The 19,015-nt window shown below is 45.9% G+C and overlaps 1 protein-coding gene across 1 annotated transcript in view; it reads right to left on the bottom strand.

Annotated features, from left to right (window-relative positions):
• The window catches only part of HSPA9 (heat shock protein family A (Hsp70) member 9), a 33,340-nt gene extending 27,306 nt beyond the window's left edge, over positions 1-6,034 (bottom strand). Inside the window, exons 1-2 of the mRNA XM_032768693.2 lie at positions 5,513-6,034; positions 3,423-3,481 (exon numbers count right to left, since the gene is read on the bottom strand). Coding sequence (XP_032624584.1) covers positions 3,423-3,481; positions 5,513-5,593 — 140 coding nt within the window. The 5' untranslated portion in view covers positions 5,594-6,034. The remainder of the gene's footprint in view (positions 1-3,422; positions 3,482-5,512) is intronic.
• Positions 6,035-19,015: the final 12,981 nt, after the last annotated feature.

Genomic DNA, 19,015 nt, shown 5'->3' with positions numbered 1-19,015 from the left:
CTTGTTTTCTATGTTCCACTGTGAAATCCCCTGGACTTTTTTATTGGCTAGCATCACACTTTAAATACTTAAGGTCTGTACACAATTTGTGAGTGTGGCCCTTCAAAGACTGATGTCAAATCAGTTCTAACATCCCTAAACATCAAGTCTTTCATATGAAAGCCCTTATTCCCTCTCCCCAAGTAGAATTAAGCTAAAATAAGTAGGGCTGTCAAGTGATTAAAAAATTAATTGCAATTAATCGCACTGTTAAACAGTAACAGAATACCATTTATTTAAATATTTTTGGATTTTTTTTTTACATTTTCAAATATATTGATTGTACAGTGCTCACTTTTTTTTTATTAAAAGTATTTGCACTGGAAACAATAGTATTTCAATTAACCTAAAACAAGTACTGTAATGCAATCTCTATCATGAAAGTTGAATTTACAAATGTAGAATTACATACAAAAAACTTGCACTCAAAAATAAAACAGTGTAAAATATTAAGAGCCTGCAAGTCCATTCAGTCCTACTTCCTGTTCAGCCAATTGCTCAGACAAACAAGTTTGTTTACATTTGTAGGAGATAATGCTGCCCACTTCTTATTTACAACATCATCTGAAAGCAAGAACAGGAGTTCTCATGGTGTCCCAAGATATTTACGTGCCAGTTGTGCTAAAGATTCTTATGCCATCCCTTCATGCTTCAACCACCATTCCTGAAGACATGCGTCCATGCTTATGAGGGGTTCTGCTTGATAACAATTCAAAGCAGAGCAGATTGACGCAAGTTCATTTTCATTATCAGAGTCAAGTGCCACCAGCAGATGATTGATTTTCTTTTTTGGTGGTTCAGGTTCTGTAGTTTCCGCATCAGAGTGTTGATCTTTTAAGACTTCTGAAAGCATGCTCCACACCTCATCCCCCTCAGATTTTGGAAGGCACTTCAGATTCTTAAACCTTGAGTCAAGTGCCGTAGCTATCTTTAAAAATCTCACACTGGTGCCTTCTTTGCGTTTTGCCTAACCTGCAATGAAAGTGTTCTTAAAATGAACGTGTTGGGTCATCATCTGAGACTGCTATAACAGGAAATATATTGCAGAATGTGGGTAAAATGGAGCAGGGGACAAACAATTCTGCCACAAAGAGTTCAGTAAGAAATTTACTTAACGCTTATTTTTTTTAAACAAGCGTCACCAGCATTGAAGCACGTCCTCTGGAATGGGGGGCCGAAGCATGAAGGGGCATAGAAATGTTTAACATATCTGGCATGTAAATACCATGCAATTCCGGCTACAAAAATGCCATGCAAATACCTGTTCTCACTTTCAGGTGACACTGTAAACAAGAGGGCAGCATTATCTCCTGTAAATGTAAACAAACTTGTTTGTCTTAGCGATTGGCTGAACAGGAAGTAGGACTGAGTGGATTTGTAGGTGCTGAAGTTTTATTTATTTTATTTTATTTATTTAGAGAGTGCAGTCACATAACCAAAAAAAATTCCACATTTGTCAGTTGCACTTTCAGGACAAAGACTGCACTAAAGTAGTGGTAGAGGTTAATTGAAAAATATTATTTCTTTTATCATCATTTTTACAGTGCAAATATCTGTAAGCAAAAATATACACTGATTTCAATTACAACACAGAACACACTATATATGAAAATACAGAAAAACATCCAAAATGTTTAACAAATTTCAATTGGTATTCTATTATTTAAGAGTGCAATTAGAACTGCAATTAATTGTGATTAATTTTTTTAATCACGATTAACTCAAAAAAGTTAACCACGTGAATTAACTGTGATTAATCGACAGCCCTAATTAAACTGATCAGAATTACTAGCTGTAGCTTTTTATTTCCCATTTACAATAATTTCCCCTATACATAGTTTTGATTACAAATTCCCATGTAAAAGGCTATTTCCTGCAATCTAACCTGGAAAATCCATAACCGATTTATTCATTCATATGGCAAGCATAAAAACTATAGTACATTTATGAAGAGTTAATACAGAAATCTATGTTTTTTGTCATCAGAGACCCTCACTTGTATCTAATAATTCAGATGTCACACCTGCTTGAAAGCAGCTGCCTGGAGGTAAAAAAAAGACTATGAAAAGTGCTCAGATCAGTTTATTAGGCAATTCTCAGTATGGAAAAATGCACATCTATAGATAAAAGAGATGAACTAAGGCCCTGTTGAGGTCCTCTGAGCCTGGGGTATTTAGAACTGCAGCTAGCTTTCTTTTTGAAATAAGACATGCTGACATTTTTAAGCCTTGACTGTGGGGTAACATGATGGGTGGTATTACTAAATGAAATGATTTACAGGGAGGAGGCTTTTGGGGGAGGTTGAATATCCTTTTCCCTTAGTTTACTTGAGAAGTCTTGCCTTCAGTGGCAGTTACACCAATTTATTAGATATGCAGTGAGCAGAGATAGGGAGGCAGCCCCAGGTATGAGCTTTTCCTCTAGGTTCTCTCCCCATTTCCCCGTCCCCGCATCCTCATACCCCTCCCCCCAAGCTACCTTACTTCCATGACTTAGTTTATTTGGCTCCAGTGCTGAAGGACTTACATCAACTATATTGTTTTCATCAAGTTATACAACAGACCAGAATCCCTAAGTTTTATTTTTACCTTGGATTAACAAATTAAGAAAAACTGCAGAATATATTGTGAGGGAGTACAAACCACTTCGAATTAAAAAATGAATGTAAACTGATCCGCAGAGCTGTGGAACCCTCTCCAACACAGTAACAGAAGATAATGTTGATGATGCAACAGGATTAGTATATAGTAATTTGTCACACTCGTTTAATGTTCTGATTTCATAAGAAAGGAGGATTCCTAAACAGAATAAACTTTTTCAGGGATACAGAGTTCTAAGTGTTTCCTGAAAAAGTGAGGGAAACAAATTAGGAGACGGAGTCAGTCTTGAGAAAGCGCCAAGTTTTGCAAATTCTAATACATACACAATTTTCCTCCATTACTTTATACTGGACAGCAGGAGATTGGCGTATTGATTATGCTCACAAAAATGTTTTTGCTTCAAAAGAAGTTTCATCGGCATCTACAGAACAAACTGATGGATTAAATGAAGTTTAAAAGTTTTATTAAATTTCTTCTTTGTGTTGAAATAAATAGGTTTCTCTGGAATTTTAATAAGTCTAAGAACTTTACCTATAGCAGGAAATTTGTTGCCATACTTAGTATCTGATTATTTATGAAACACTGTGCCAGTAGAGGCCATTTTGTTTCTCATTAATTAACCATACACACATCTGACCAAGGATTTCAGATTATGAAGTTGGAGTCAATTTAGGTATCGAGACTGTTACAGTTTTTTGTTTTTCTTACAGGTCAATCTTTTCCCCTCTCAAAAAAAAAAAAAAAAAAAAAAGGGAGAAGGGGAGAGAGACGAGAGATACTTACGCATACTTCCTACTTGATACTGTTCTGAGAGCATCTTGACTGAGAGTATTCCAGACTGCCTATAAAATAAGGTCAGGATATTACAGCAATGAGAGGTTTCTTGCATCTTATTTCAGGTAAGATTACCTCACATCCAATATTTTAAAAGGATCTGTAGCTATGCTACCTTAAAATAATAAAATGTGATACACCTCCACTACCACATTAGCTTTGTGTTTAATCTTCAAAATTCCTTTTACTTAACTCAAAACAAGGACTCAAGAAAATATTTCAATATATTATACAACCATAGAACATTTACCTTAAGTTTTATTATTTGTTGTTTATATGAAATGTGATCACTTTAAGACCCATATTATTCGAGCTGAGCAAGTTGCTGATATAAAAGATTCTCACTATGAACATGCACAAGTTAAACTTGCTGCAAATGCTGCAACACGTAAAGTTGAACCTTTAGCATGATATAGGTAGCAGCAGATAAACATTAACCAAGTTTCTTGATGTTTCCTCAAGGGGTAGACTAAATTACAGTGCTCCAGAGTTTCATTCTTTCGACTAGGTTTAAGAGATGCTGGATGAAACACGTCAGTGTTTTTTAATCTGTAACCCATATAACATTTTAGTACAAACAGAATCCCATCATGAGAAGAAAATACCACTTTGTTAATGCATCAGAGACTACAAACCCCTCCTGCTTAGCATACACTTTGACCTGGAGATGAGTGAGAAGAGAAGAGGCAAGAGACAAAAAGGAGAGAGTCATGGCTAAAGCCTGGTCTACACTTAAAAATTAGATCAGCCTAGCTACATTATGTATCTAATGTCACACCCTGCAGTTTGGGTGACCTAATACCCGGTGTAGACATGATTAAGTCAATGGAAGGATTTTTCTGTTGACCTAGCGATCACCTCTTGAAGAGGGGGATTAACTACATAGATGAAAGTGGTTCTTCTGTCAGTGAGGGAAGCATCTATTCTATGGTACTGCAGCACAATAGCTATGCCACTATAAAGCATCCTGAGACCTTGACAGAGTATATCTCTGTACACAGACCAGGGAGTTCAGAAACTAGGTCACTGTTCAGCATTGAAAAGGTCTTGCAGCACAATCCCCATTATCCTTGAACTACTTAACCATTTGCACTTCTGTTGCCTCATCTGTAAAATGGACATAATATTTATTTACCACGAGAAAGTAGAAATGCTTAGTCAATTTAAGATTCTCATTACAGGGCCAGATATAACTCCCATTAAAACCAAGGGGAGTCTTTCAGTTTCCACCAAGTTACCTTTAAAATCTCTTTGTCAGCAATACCAACTAACAAATGCACCTTAAACGAAGATTCTCTACTAATTTTTGAAGTTTTGAGGGAGCAAACACAGAAGATACAAAGCTGTTTATTTTTAAAAATGGTTCCAAGAACATGTACCTAATTAGATTAACTGAAAACCCCACAGTAGTATAGCTGAACTCTGGCACTAAACTCTGTCAACACATACCAACAATGAAGGTCAAAGGAAGAGCCCCCACCCCCTAAGTACCAATGACTTTGTGTTGAGCCATCCTTATTAGATGTTCCCATTCACCAGTCTGGGTGTTAAAATCAAAAAACTCTCCTACTCTTACACTTAAATCCATTTTCAATGCCCAGATTCCAAGAGAGCCCTCCCCACTTCCAGCTGCCCCAGTTCTCTGGTGCGCCCTCACCGTTAACGTCTTAGCACCTAACGGCTCCCTAAACTCCTCCCCCAGCAGCACAAGCCCGCCGGGACGGATGGGGAACGAGATGAGATTACAAGACTGGCTCCAACTGGCCTCGGGGCAGCCACCGATCCAAGCTGGAGGGTTACACAACCCCGCACGATACTGGCCCTGAACTCGCCCGGGGCTGAACACGGGACTGCCAGCAGCAGGGCTCCCGCCAGCCATCTGCCTTGGCCTAGGCACCGCCCCCCACCCCGTCTCGGGGCCCCACCGCGTAACTCGCTAACAGAGCCCAGCCGTGATCCCCGGGGGTGGCCTTACACGGGTACATCGCTTCCCACCTCCCCGGGTAACGCGCGGACCCCCCACGGGCCCTCCTCCGCACCTGAGCGAGGCCGGGGCTGGGAGCGGTGCCCCGGCGGGGCAGCAGGTGGAGGCGGGCGGCGGTGCGGCTGGCGCTCAGCATGGTTCGGGTGCGGCGGGGCCGGAGACTCTCACGCGGGCAGGCGAGTGCGGGCTGCGCAGCGGCTCTTCTCGAAACCTCCACCCACGTGAGCCGGGTCAGCGCACCCCGACGGGGCTGTCTCTGCAAAGGCCTGACCCCACACCAACGCCTCAGCGCCCGCGCCGCAGCGGAGACTACGCGGCGGCTCCGCGCAGCACCTTCCCGCTCGCGCTACCCGATCCCGCGCTGCGGCCGACGAGCCTCCTGTGAAGCGCTAGCACCCTGAGGCAATTCCACACAGGCACCGTGACGGGCAGCTGGGGTCCTGACAGGCACTGCGTACTCAAGGTCGGACGGGATGAAGCGCTGGGAAATTGCAGCGGCCTTGCGTCAGAGCGACTACCCGCTACGCTTGCGCCGGTTACAGGCAAGAGCGCATGCGTTGTCTTCTCAGGGCGGTCTGCACCGCGCATGCGCAGCTTGGCCTAAGGCAAGGGGCTGTTTCCGGCGCTTTACTGATTATGCGCAGTCAGAAGGCTGCTGAGGGGTCATGTGTGCTCTGCTCCCAGGAGTGACTGGTAGATTTGTGCTACTGAGCCACTAGGGGTGTGGGAAACCAACCGCGGCGGGGGTAGAGGCCTTGCGGGAAAAGCCCGGGGGCGGGGGGTGTAGCTCTGCAGGCACAGCCTCCCCGCGCAGGAATAGGCGGCTCGGCTCCCCACTCGCTGCTGGCAGCACAGGGCTGTGACACATGGTCACGCCTGCGCACAGCAGGGCGGGTCCGTCCTGCCCTGCCCCCCCTTGTCCTGTTTGTTCCATGCAGGACACTGGCCTTATTGACTCCTGGCCCAGCGTGGCACGCCTATAGGCAGCGCTGGCTATGGCGCCCTTAAGGCCAGGAGGCTGCTCCTTGGATGCCTGGGCCAGACTTCCCTGAAGAGGGGTCTCCTTGTGCTGCAGCAGGCGTGCCGATCCTGTTAACTTGCCCTGCCACCACACATGCGTGCAGCGTGCTCTGTTTCACACTAGCATTTCCAACCTCAGCCCCTTGAGGCCTACTTTTCTGAGTTGCTGAACCCAGCTGCAGTCAATGGAGATTCCAGGGTAGGCACCCTATGGCATGCGTGCCGAAGGCAGCACGCAACCTGATTTTCAGTGGCACTCACACTGCCTGGGTCCTGGCCACAGTCCAGGAGGCTCTGCATTTTAATTTAAATTTAGATGAAGCTTCTTAAATATTTTGAAACCTTATTTACTTTACATACAGCAATCATTTAGTTTTACATTATAGACTTATAGAAAGAGACCTTCTAAAAAGGTTAAAATGTATTACTTGCACGTGAAACCTTAAATTAGAGTGAATAATTGAAGACTCAGCACACCACTTCTGAAAGGTTGTATCCCCTGTTCTAGTTGCTCAGTATTCTGAAAACTGGGCCCAAGATGTCCTAGGCTGGAGACCCAAACGTGAGGCACCCAAAATCTCCGGCTACTTTTCAAAATTTTGGCCCATGCGATTGCACTGGATCAAATAGTTAGGCAGTGTTGGAGCCCAGCATGGGACCCAGAGGTTCCAACTCCCAGTCTTGCTCTTAACCATTTATTTCCCAACTCTGCCACTTGTGCATTTTGTTACCCCCAATTTCCACGTATCTTTGCACAGGCTTTCCCATTAGTAATAGTAGATATGAACAAGTGCCGTTTACACTACTCTAAAAGCTTTTGTTTCAGTCTCTGTAAGACAACAAACACTACCTTAGGTCATGTTTGGATGCTGATTGTCACAGCCAGAAAGGCAGGGAACAATTTTCAGCTATTGAAACCCTGCATTCTGTAGGATCTGAATCTATTGGAGGGAGAGGGGGCTGTGTTCAGATAAATGAGCTGGAAGTACGAACAATATACCCATGTCAGCATGTCTGTGGGTGCTGCTTTGTCACATTACCAGACGGGGGCAGCAGAGTGCCATGCTAAAGTTGCATCTCTTTCAGACTGTTCTTGTGAATTATGAACAGTATGAGAAAGACAACTTAATTCAAATTACTGACATAACTTGCAAGTATTGGCCAGCCTGCAATTAAAGCAAAAGTGCTCTCAGAGGGAGCTGTCCGGAAGCATTGTCTGCAACAATCCCCCGTTTTCTTTTCATTTACAGAGTCAAGGATAGAAAGAACGTCTATCCAATCCTGCTGAAAAAGAGCCTCTAATTCTTGGCTCAGTTGCACTAACAGTACAGGCTGCTATCAACAAAGCAGTGGCCAATTAAATTCAGTACTCCACAAGGACATAATAACAACAAATGAAGAAAGCAGCTCTCTTGAATAGCTGAATTCAGCGCCTAAAGATTTCCTTCAGGTCACTGCAGGGATAAGAGGCTGAAGTGTCCTGCAGCAGCTGTGGGTTCAGTGCCCTTGGAATGTCAATGGTTTAATATTTCAGAATCTAGTTGATTTTAGCCAGGGAGCATACTCCTGAAAAGTCAGTACCCCTGTTTACAATTTCCAGATGTGGCCTTGCACAGGCCTGGGATGTGGCTGGACTCAAGGCCCAGTGGATGATCTAAAGAACTATTACTGAAATGTCACATGTCCGTCTTTCACCACACTAGGTGCAAGATCTTTTGTGTTAATTCAATATGTCCTGAATTAACTTACTGGATTCTCCACCTCTTTTACCCTGTCTTTTTACACTCCCCTTTGCACCACTGATGCGCCTCTGACTCTTTTCTTTCCTTGCCCTGTTCTCATCTCCAACCCTTCTTCCATGCAGTTCCTACTCAGAGCTGGTCCATTCTCTTGACGAATCTTTGTCTATGTGATTCCCTCCCTGACCTTGTCTGCCATGGATCCTATCCATCTCTCCTCCTCCAAGTACCTCCTTAAAACAGGTGTGTGCTGTGATGCCTATTAACTTTTGTCCTCCCCACGCGGTAGCAAAATAGATGAGAAACTTCCTGACAGACAATGTGGCATTCCCCTCACCACTCAGTCACTCTGACACCATCCTGCAAGATGCTGAGCAACTCTTGAAAGATGCCTAGTGCTCTCAATTCCCATTGAGTTCTCAGGGTACAGAGGATGCAGGATTGGGCCCTATATTTGCAGTTTCCTGGATCTGAGCCTTTCTAGGGAAGGGCGCTGGTGTGAGGGGGGGCCATGAGGAAGAGAAGGGGGCCGGTAGGGTGCATTTCATCATCATATACAATGGTGTGACTCCCTGAGGATTCTGCGACACCGACTCAGTCTCCCAGAATACCTTTCTGGACCCACATTAGGTTCTCTCACAAACCCCTCTTTAAGGAGCTGTGTGGGGACCTGTGGGATGGGTACCCACAATGCAGTGCCATTGAAATGGTCAGAGGGAGTAGTGTGTGCAGATACAGTTAACCAGTTTTATGCTAGTTGCTATGGTTAGTGAAGACACTTTGCAATATTTCAGGACCAAATTATTCCAGAGCCACTCTGTGTTCTAGCCTTGAAATGATCTAGCTGGCTAGTGCAAAGATAAAGGAGAGACTCCACAAAAATATGCTGCCACAGGGTTGTGTCCTGCTCCCATTGAAGTTAATAGCAAAACTTTGATTGACTTCAGTGGGGACAACATTGGGTCCTAACTGATTTCTGATACGGTTTAAGTCAGTTTCAATTTGTTTGGGGAAACGTCTTGTTAGTTCAACCCGCAGTTGTCTTAAGCAGATTCCTCCGTAACTGGCAGCATGCAAAAAGGTTACATGAAATCTTCAGTGAAATGACTACTTTATAAAACATCTGTCATTGCCAAGGCAACTTAAATCCATAGACAAATGTGACAAGTTCTGCAGGGAGCTGTGCGTTAGCTTCTCCACAGTAATTAGTTCCTGTCTGCAGTGACTCTAAGGCAGCTGCTGCTCTCCGGCTCCTACGTGTATGTTGTTCATGCATTGCTGATGTGTCCTACTACGAAAGGCTCTGGTAGAGCAGCCTTTGGAGTCAGCTACACCCCAGTCACTTTCCTACACACTGAAATGAGGTCCAATAGAAAAGGCACTGGCTGATCAAACATAACACGCAGTCAAGCTATATCTAGGATTCAAGGGCCCAAATGAAGAATATTAGGAGCCAAATTCCGCTCTGTGTTATTGTTACAGTGTACAGGCCCCTAATAAGCAACAGATATTCAAGGCAATGGGAATATTCATGTGCTTAAAGTTAAGCATGTGTGGTGGGGCAGCTGCCCAACACAGACAGAAGAAGGGTTAAAACAGCCTTGGGGAGGCTGTGCAGAACCCAACCAACTGGAAGAGGGCTTATTGAGCCAGCCAATAGGGAGAAGACTTAGTGGAGCAGCCAATCAGGGCCAGGCTGGCCCATATAAGAAGGGCAGCTGAGCAGCTCAGAGGCAGGCTCTTTCTGGAAGCTAAGGATGAGGGGCTGTCCTGGAGCCTGAGCCTTGTCAGCCTGAGGTCCTGATACAAGGGAGGAGAAAGTGCTAGGGCTGTAGGGAAGTGGCCCAGGGAAACAGGTGGTGGAGTAGGAGAAAGGGCAGTATATGCCTGTTGGCTATAGGGTCCCTGGGCTGGGACTTGGAGTGACAGGCCTGGATCTCTCCCTCCCTCCCTCCCTCCCCCCCCCATTTTTCACTGAGGTGAGTAGTCAGTTCATGGACTGCAGTTTGCCACTGAGGTGAGTGGCTAGACCAGAGACTGCAGTATGTCACTGTGACATTCCCCTGGTGTTATCTGGATCGATGATCTGCTAGGTCACTTCAATCCTTGACTCTGGAAGCCAGCCTTACTCTGCTCTGCTGTGAGAACCCTCACTCCTGGGCTGTTTATGCATAGCCTCTAGCATGTAAGCTTCTTGGATTGTGCAACTGAATGACGCTATCCAATATCTCCAGTCCCAGACAATCTGTTACGTGCCTAAGTGCTCTGCAGGGATGACACACACACTCACACACTCTCTCTCTCTGAGTGATATGGCTTTTAATGAAGGTAAAGAAAACACACCCGCAATGGGGACTCTGCACGTTGCTAACTCAAAGTGGGGAGCGAGTCCAAAGCAGCAAAACAAATTCTGATAAATATAACTTTATGCTAATAGCATGTAAAGCAGCTCATACATAGGCATGTGGGAGCTTTCCCACAACTGGGCTATCTCTTATGGCAAAGGGCCAGGCTTTTCTAAACACGCCAAGCTTCCCAGGCTAAGCAGTTCCAACCGGCTACAAACAGCATAGGCTAGTATACAGCAACCTTTAATAACCTGTCCTTGAGAAGGCGAACAGCCTTAGCTAAACCGTAACAAAATCTTCCGCAGTCCTTTACACAATCCCAGGAACCTCTGTCTTGCAGTGTCCAGTTATGCCCGTTGGACACTGCAAGCTTATATGAGTTTGTCAGTTTAACAAAGAAATTGATATGCACCAGGCTTGTTATCCCAAAGGGAGTCTCTGACATGCTTCAAACCAACCACACTGCTCCACGTAGAATAAATGAACAGATTTATTAACTACAAAAGATAGATTAAGTGACTATAAGTCAAAACACAATAAGTTGGATTTGGTCAAATAAAATAAAACCAAATGCATTCTAAGCTGATCTTAAACACTTTCAGTGCCCATACAAACTTAGATGGTTCTCACCACAGGCTGGCTGGTTGCCCTTCAGCCAAGCTCTCCCCTTTGATCATCGCTTTAGTCGCTTAGTGGTGATGTCTATAGATAGAGGTGGAAGAAAGAGGAAAAGCATGGCAAATGTCTCTTCCTTTTATCATATTCTTTCTTCTCTCTTGGCTTTGCCCCCCCTTCAGGGTCAGGTGAGCATTACCTCATAGAATATCAGGGTTGGAAGGGACCTCAGGAGGTCATCTAGTCCAACCCCCTGCTCAAAGCAGGACCAATTCCCAACTAAATCATCACAGCCAGGGCTATGTCAAGCCTGACCTTAAAAACCTCTAAGGAAGGAGACTCCACCACCTCCCTAGGTAACCCATTCCAGTGCTTCACCACCCTCCTAGTGATAAAGTTTTTCCTAATATCCAACCTAAACCTCTCCCACTGCAACTTGAGACCATTACTCCTTGTTCTGTCATCTGCCACCACTGAGAACAGTCTAGATCCATCCTTTTTGGAACCCCTTTCAGGTAGTTGAAAGCAGCTATCAAATCCCTCCTCATTCTTCTCTTCTGCAGACTAAACAAGCCCAGTTCCCTCAGCCTCTCCTCATAAGTCATGTTTTCCAGCCCCCTAATCATTTATGTTGCCCTCCGCTGGACTCTTTCCAATTTTTCTACATCCTTCTTGTAGTGTGGGGCCCAAAACTGGACACAGTACTCCAGATGATGCCCTCACCAATGTCAAATAGAAGGAATGATCACATTTGCTCGACTGCTGGCAATCCCCTACATTTTCAGCCCAAATACCGTTAGCCTTTCTTGCAACCACAAGGCGCACACTTGTTGAACTCATATCAGCTTCTCTTCCACTGTAAACCCTAGGCGTCCTTTTCTAGAGAACTGTCTTCCTAGCCATTCAGCCTCCCCCTATTCTTGGTAAGAAGTGAATGGGATTCTTTCTGTCGCTAAGCTGCAGGACTCTGATTGTCCTTGTTGAACCTCTCATCCAGGTTTCCCTTTTGGCCAATCCTCTAATTTGTTTAGGTCCTCTGTATCCTATTCCCTACCTCCCAGCGATCTACCAACTTCCCTCCCAGTTTAGTGTCATCTGCCAAACTTGCTGAAGAGTCAATCCACGCCATCTTCCCAGATCATTAATGAAGATATTGAACAAAACCGGCCCCAGGACTGGGACCCTTAGGGCACTCCCGCTTGAAAACCGGCTGCCAACTAGCGATGGAAGCCGTTGATCATACTTGTTTGAGCCCCGACGTATCTAGCCAGCTTTCTATCACCTTATAGTCCATTCATCCAGGCCCATACTTCTTTAACTTGCTGGCAAGAATACTGTGGAGACGCTAATCAAAAGCTTTTGCCAAAACTCACGAATATCACTTGCTTTTCCCTCAATCCACAGACCAGTTATCTCCTCATAGAAGGCAATTAGGTTAGTCAGGCATGACTTGCCCTTGGTGAATCCATGCTGACTGTTCCTGATCACTTTCCTCTCCTCTAAGTGCTTCAGAATTGATTCCTTGAGGACCTGCTCCATGATTTTCCTAAGGACTGAGGTGAGGCTGACTGGCCTGTAGTTCCCCGGATCCTCCTCCTTCCCTTTTTTAAAGATGGGCACTATATTAGCCTTTTTCCAGTCATCCGGGACCTCCCTCGATAGCCATGAGTTTTCAAAGATAATGGCCAATGGATCTGCAATCACATCCACCAACTCCTTTAGCACCCTCGGATGCAGTGCATCCAGCCCCATGGACTTGTGCTCATCCAGTTTTTCTAAATAGTCCCGAACCATTTCTTTCTCCACAGAGGGCTGGTCACCTTCTCTCCATACTGTGCTGCTCAGTGCAGCAGTCTGGGAGCTGACCTTGTTTGTGAAGATAGAGGCAAAAAAATCATTGAGTACATTAGCTTTTTCCACATCCTCTGTCACTAGGTTGCCTCCCTCATTCATCAAGGGGCCCACACTTTCCTTGACTTTCTTCTTGTTGCTAACATACCTGAAGAAATTCTTTTTGTTACTCTTAACATCTCTTGCTAGCTGCAACTCCAAGTGTGATTTGGCTTTCTTGATTTCACTCCTGCATGCCTGAGCAATATCTTTATACTCCTCCCTGGTCATTTGTCCAATCTTCCAACTTCTTGTAAGCTTCTTTTTTGCGTTTAAGATCAGCAAGGATTTCACTGTTAAGCCAAGCTGCTCACCTGCCATATTTACCATTCTTTCTACACATCAGGATGGTTTTTTCCTGCAACTTCAATAAGGATTCTTTAAAATAGTCATAGTCCCTGACTGACCAAGGGAAGTGGGGTGATTCACTTTAAAGTCCAACAGATCCTTTGTTGCTGCCTATGCCAGTATCCTTTGTTTCTGTGAGGCTGGGCTGGGTTTGTCCCATACATGCCCTGATGAGGTGTGAACGGCCCTTCTGTTCCTGGAGAGTTTTGCCTGGGCTTGCTTTAAGCCATGAGAACACATTTTCAATCTCATAATTATATACATGAAATTATAACCTATAACATTACTATAACAACACTCAGTGCATCATGAGCCTTCCGAAGACACCCAACATGACAGACTTTGCATTGGATACCACACAATCATATTATAAGGATGAACATGAGGGTGCAGCATGTTCCCCCGATATACAGAGTATCATAGCCACTGAGGCAAATGGCTGGACTAGGACTGTTGGGTCCCCTGGAATGGGGGAGAGAACTGAGTGGGGCAAAGCCGGAGGGCTGTGTACAGGAGAGGACACTGCGATCTGGGGAGCAACATAGGTCCTAGAGGGGGAGGCAAGAGAGACACCACTAGATTAGGGTGCTCTGATGAAATGAGAGCTAATTCCCAGGATGGCCAGCAGGTGGCGCTGCAGTGGTGAGTCACAAAGTGCTTGAGAAGTTTGCTGGATTGGGACCTGAACAAGACACAGACAAGACACAACAGGTGGGCATAGAAAACAACCAAGAGGTGGCAGGGAGAAGAGTTGAGAAGATCAAGGTGACATATGGGGTTCATAGGTGGTATGTTCATCTTTGTTAAGGGAATAAGAGAGGTTAAGGAATCATTGACAGGACACTTGCCTAGATATTATCATTAGGACCTTTACCATGGGCATCACAGGGGATGAGAGTCTTCAGAAATTATTTGGCAGAGGACAGGAGCAGCTGTATAAATCGATTCAGGACGGGTGTTCAGCACATAGATGGGAGACAGTTGTACCATGCTCATCACATGGGTAACCCCACTGACTTCAAGAGTTACTCCAAATTTACCTCAGCACAACTGATACTAGAATCTAGTGCACCTGGAGTCTTCGTCGGCAGTTACCAAGGTACATTTTATCAGCTACGTGGATGTGAATTTTATTACTTGATCATGGCCTAGAGGGGGACTAGAAAGTCATATGGAAACAACAGAACAAGTAGACAAAAATCTACAGCTTTAGAGTCTATTAGCAGCTCACAAAAAATCCTCCCTACTGTTTAAGTGTCAATGACTTGTCACTTGTGCTAAAGATGCAGACCACAATGGGAAGCAGCAAACCACATTTCATCCTTGCACAATCACAGCTGTTGTGATAGGTATGTGAGGCAAGCCCCAGGAACCAGAATAATGAAGGCAATTTTCACAGATAAAAAAAGAAAACCACCAACAGAGGGAAGTTTCAGAAAGCCTAGTTCAGCTCAGTGAAGATGTGATCATCATCTCTGTACAAAGATCTATGTTCAAAGAAGGCTAGCTGTTTACATGGTCAGGTTAAAGACGACACAGGTAAAGGATGGGGCCAACCTAGCCTGAGTCCATCAGTCCACAGGTGGGAGATCTGACTGGGTAAGATTTACAATTAAGCCACAATCTCTTGTACATTTAAAGTGGAACATGAACATTTAACTCAAAGTAAATATTTGTGTCTGGTTCAAAGCCCACACAAAGCCAAGGCAGAAAGAGGTTAGTGGTCTGTACTAGAGACGAAGGCCAAATTTTCAGCTGGTCTAAAGCAGGATAGCTCCCTTGACTTCAAGGGAATTACACCGATTTACACTGACTAAGGATCTGGGCCATGTACCTAAATCCATCATACAAGGCCTCCTGAGGGGTCAAGTGTGGAAAGAGGACAGTCCAGCTGGAGTTAATAACCAGACAGGACACACAGGAGAAGTCAGGCATCAGAGATGGTGAGTGGGTCATCCTTATCTAGAAGCAGCTGGTCTAGGGAATACAAGTGCTTGTGAGATGGGTGATTTCCCTGAGGAGGGAGGACAAGGCTCAATCAACAAACCTCCTAAGTCCTGACTAGGACTCCCTATGCAAAAGACAGACTATACTTAGGTCTGTATTTTCCCCCAAAACCAATCTGTCTGTCTGCTCTGAGCCAAAACTCTGCTACCTTTACTCATGCTGTGTAGCACTGTATTCGGCAAGTTCTATTAAAATCAATGGGGTCACCTGAGAAGTATGGCACAGCTCAGTGAATAAAGGTGGTGGAATCAGACCATCTTGGAGTGGCAGAGACCAACCAGACAGCTCCAGGAAAGGGAAGACCTAGGCCTGGTCTAGAAGTGTTCTTCACCCTCCACTAAGGAACTGACCCTGGCATGGCAAGGGTACATCCATGGAATTGCTTTACCTCTTTTAAGCAACAAGATGACTTCTGGAGACATGTCCTTTTTGACTCAGTAGTGAGCACTTGAGTGAGTTGATACCTACACAGTGGCAAGGTCTAAGATTATTACTGGTCTTACAAAATGCTCAACAAATATTATCAGGGATTCTGAGAATGAGGAATTTAACTTCCATCGGGAAACACTTACCTGGCATAATAAAGAATCAATATCCTGTATGAGTCATAAACTAGTACAACTAAAACTAACACATATAAAATAGTGGGCTACAGTGGAGGTAGAAATAAAATAGAATTATGAGCCCATCTAGATCCTGTAAGGCAGAGGTGGGCAGACTATGGCCTGTGGGCCATATCCGGGCTGCGGGACCCTCCTGCCCAGCCCCTGAGCTCCTGCCTTGGGAGGCTTGCCCCGGCCCTTCCCCACTGTTCCCCTTTCCCCACAGCCTCAGCTCGCCTCACCACACCACTGGAGTAATGCTCTGGGCAGTGGGGCTGCAAGCTCCTGGGGCAGCCTGACCCGGTGCTCTGGGCTGCGCCGTGGCATGGTGTGGCTGGCTCCATTGGGTGGCTCTAGCTTTCCAGCAGTTTGAGGCGGCCGGTAAGGCGGGGCAGGGAAGTGGGGGGGGGTTGATATGAGGCAGGGGCGTTCGGGCTGGTGCGGGTGGCGGTGCTGTCAGAGGGCAGGGAGCAGGGGGGGTTGGATAGAGGACAGGGGAAGGTGGTGGTTAGGGTGCAGGGGTGTGGATAGGGGTTGGGGCAGTCAGAGGGCAGGGAACAGGGGGGTTGAATGGGGGCAGGGGGTGTTAGGGGGCAGTCAGGAAGGGAAGGGGGCATTGTATGGGGTGGCGGAGGGTCCAGGGCCTGTCAGGGGACAGGGAACAGGGTGGGTTGGATGGGGCAAGAGTCCCAGGGTGGGGCCCATCAGGGGACAGGGAACGGGGTGTGGATAGGGCAGAAGTCCTGGCGGGGGTTGTCAGGGGGTGAGAAGCGGGGGGGGGAGGTCAGATAGGGGGCGAGGCTGGACCCCGCCTGTCTGTTTGGGGAGGCACAGCCTCCCCTAACCAGCCCACCATACAATTTTGGAAACTCAGCCCAAAAAGTTTGCCCGCCCCTGCTGTAAGGGGATAGTTTTTGTTACTAGTATAACTGCAGAAATCCATGTGGCCTGTGAGGTCTCCCTCCAATGAGAAGGCACATCAACCCTTTGTCTGAATGATTTGCAATCTTGGGGCTTTAAAAATCAGCGGAGGGTTGATGCAGAGGTTGGAGCACTACCCTGGTATAAATTCATCTGGGTCAAGTTATCTGCTCTGCCATAAACCTCCTGGGTGACCTCAGGCAAGTCACTTAGCCTCTCTGTGTCTCAGTTCCCCATCTGTACAATGGGGATACTGGTACTGCCCTGCCTCATGGCATGGTGTGAAGAGAAGTACATTAGTTTCTGAGCACTTCACAATTTTTACAGTAATGGGGGCCAGATAAATACCCAAAGTGGACAGATAGTTGCTCCTGCATTCCCAGATCCATGGCTGGATTCCTGCCATGGCCTGTGCTTGACACATACATGGAAATTTCAGCCATGTGCCTTTTTAAGGGGAGAGGCTGGCATGAGTACATGAGCACAAAACGCGGGTGCTCTTCACTGGCTCAGTCTGCTTCTGGGTCCAATTCAGTTAGCATCCATAAAGCCCTAAATAGCCTGGGAGTTGGCTGGCTCCCTGAGAGCACTGTCACTGTTACGGAAACACAAGCTCATGTTTTGAAGCAGGTAAGTAAGACAACAGCTCTGAACCCCACTGCACTGTAAGCCAGGGGAGTTCTGCCACTGACTTCAGTGAGGGTAGGATTGGGCTCATGTTGCCCCACTGGCACAAGTATTGCTGGTGGCATTGCTACAATACAGGCCCACATGGCCATCTCGCTGACACCTCCAGCTTGTGCTGCTCAGGATGAATATACCTTTGTCAGAAGATTTGTGCTACTGTACATGGCATGTTCCGCTGTGTAAAAAGCTGACAGTAGCCAAGGAAGATGATGCTGATAAATCACTGTTAAGGCCCCATAAAAACCCTGTGAAATTCATCTACTGCCAGGAAACCAAAGGCTGCACAGCGCTCAGCACCTTGTCAGACAGAGCCCTCACGGAGCAGCAATATCCGCTCCCTGCTCTGTAACTTGAGGCCTCTGTGTATGCCAAACTCGCATTAGCTTTTTCAATTGCCATATGCCAGAGGGTCTCAAACTGTGGTCTGTGCACCACCAGTGGTCCGCAAGCTCCATTCAGGTGGTCCACAGATAGTTCCCTCTAAGGGGTGCACCTTGGCGGCCGCACACAAGAAAATGAAGGGCCACCCACCTAATTAGTGGAACTGTGCAGGTCTGGATCCACTAATTAGGTGCTTGGATGTTGGAGAAGAGAAGACTCACATGTAAGGTGAGGTTGTGGCCTTGGGGAGAATAGGGGGTAGGTGGGAGGGGGCAGTGGGGCGAGGAGATGAAGTAGGGGGAATTTGGGACACGCAGAACTGCGGCAGCCAGAGAAAGAGGCGACTTTCCCCATCTGCCTGGGAGAGATGTCCCTCCTTCCCAGCCTCAACTCTGTGGCTGCTGTGGTGGGGGAGAGACCTCCCTCCTTTCCAGCCCTGGCGGGGGAGAGAGGGCACATCCATCACATTAGAAAGGTAAGATTACTGATATTAAAGTGAGTTGTGTGCTTTTATTTGCAGAACAAAAAAAATTTAATTATTACGTTATTTTTATATAGTGCTTTTATCCAAAGCGCTTTACAATAGTTAGCTAACGGTACAAACAACATTTGGAAAGATCATTAAATGATCGGCCGAGACCCTCAGCAATTTTCAAGTGGGCTGCGAAAAAAAAGTTTGAGAACTGTTGCCATATGCCATTCCAATCTCAGATCGAACTGCTGTCCTGGATCACCCCTGGCTCTTGCTCAGCCTTGCTGCTCTCCACATTTTGCCCTGGGATTAAATGTGGTTTGAATGGTTCTCTTCCAGATGAACTAGCCTGCATTTCTCTGTGCTGTATCTCATTCTCTTATTTTCTGCCCATACTTCCAGCCTGCCTGGCCTTGCTGTTCTCACCAGTGTTTGAAACATGTCCCAATGTCCCATCATGAACACAGTGGGCTGTTTACTCCTTCTTCCAAATGAGTCCTGACCTAACGCCAATCCCTGCAGTAATCC

The sequence above is a fragment of the Chelonoidis abingdonii genome, chromosome 7 (assembly GCF_003597395.2).
Source record: "Chelonoidis abingdonii isolate Lonesome George chromosome 7, CheloAbing_2.0, whole genome shotgun sequence".
In the NCBI taxonomy this organism is placed as follows: domain Eukaryota; kingdom Metazoa; phylum Chordata; order Testudines; family Testudinidae; genus Chelonoidis; species Chelonoidis abingdonii.
The sequence above is the reverse complement of the archived record's forward strand: the minus strand, read 5'-3'. Positions and strand labels throughout refer to the sequence as shown.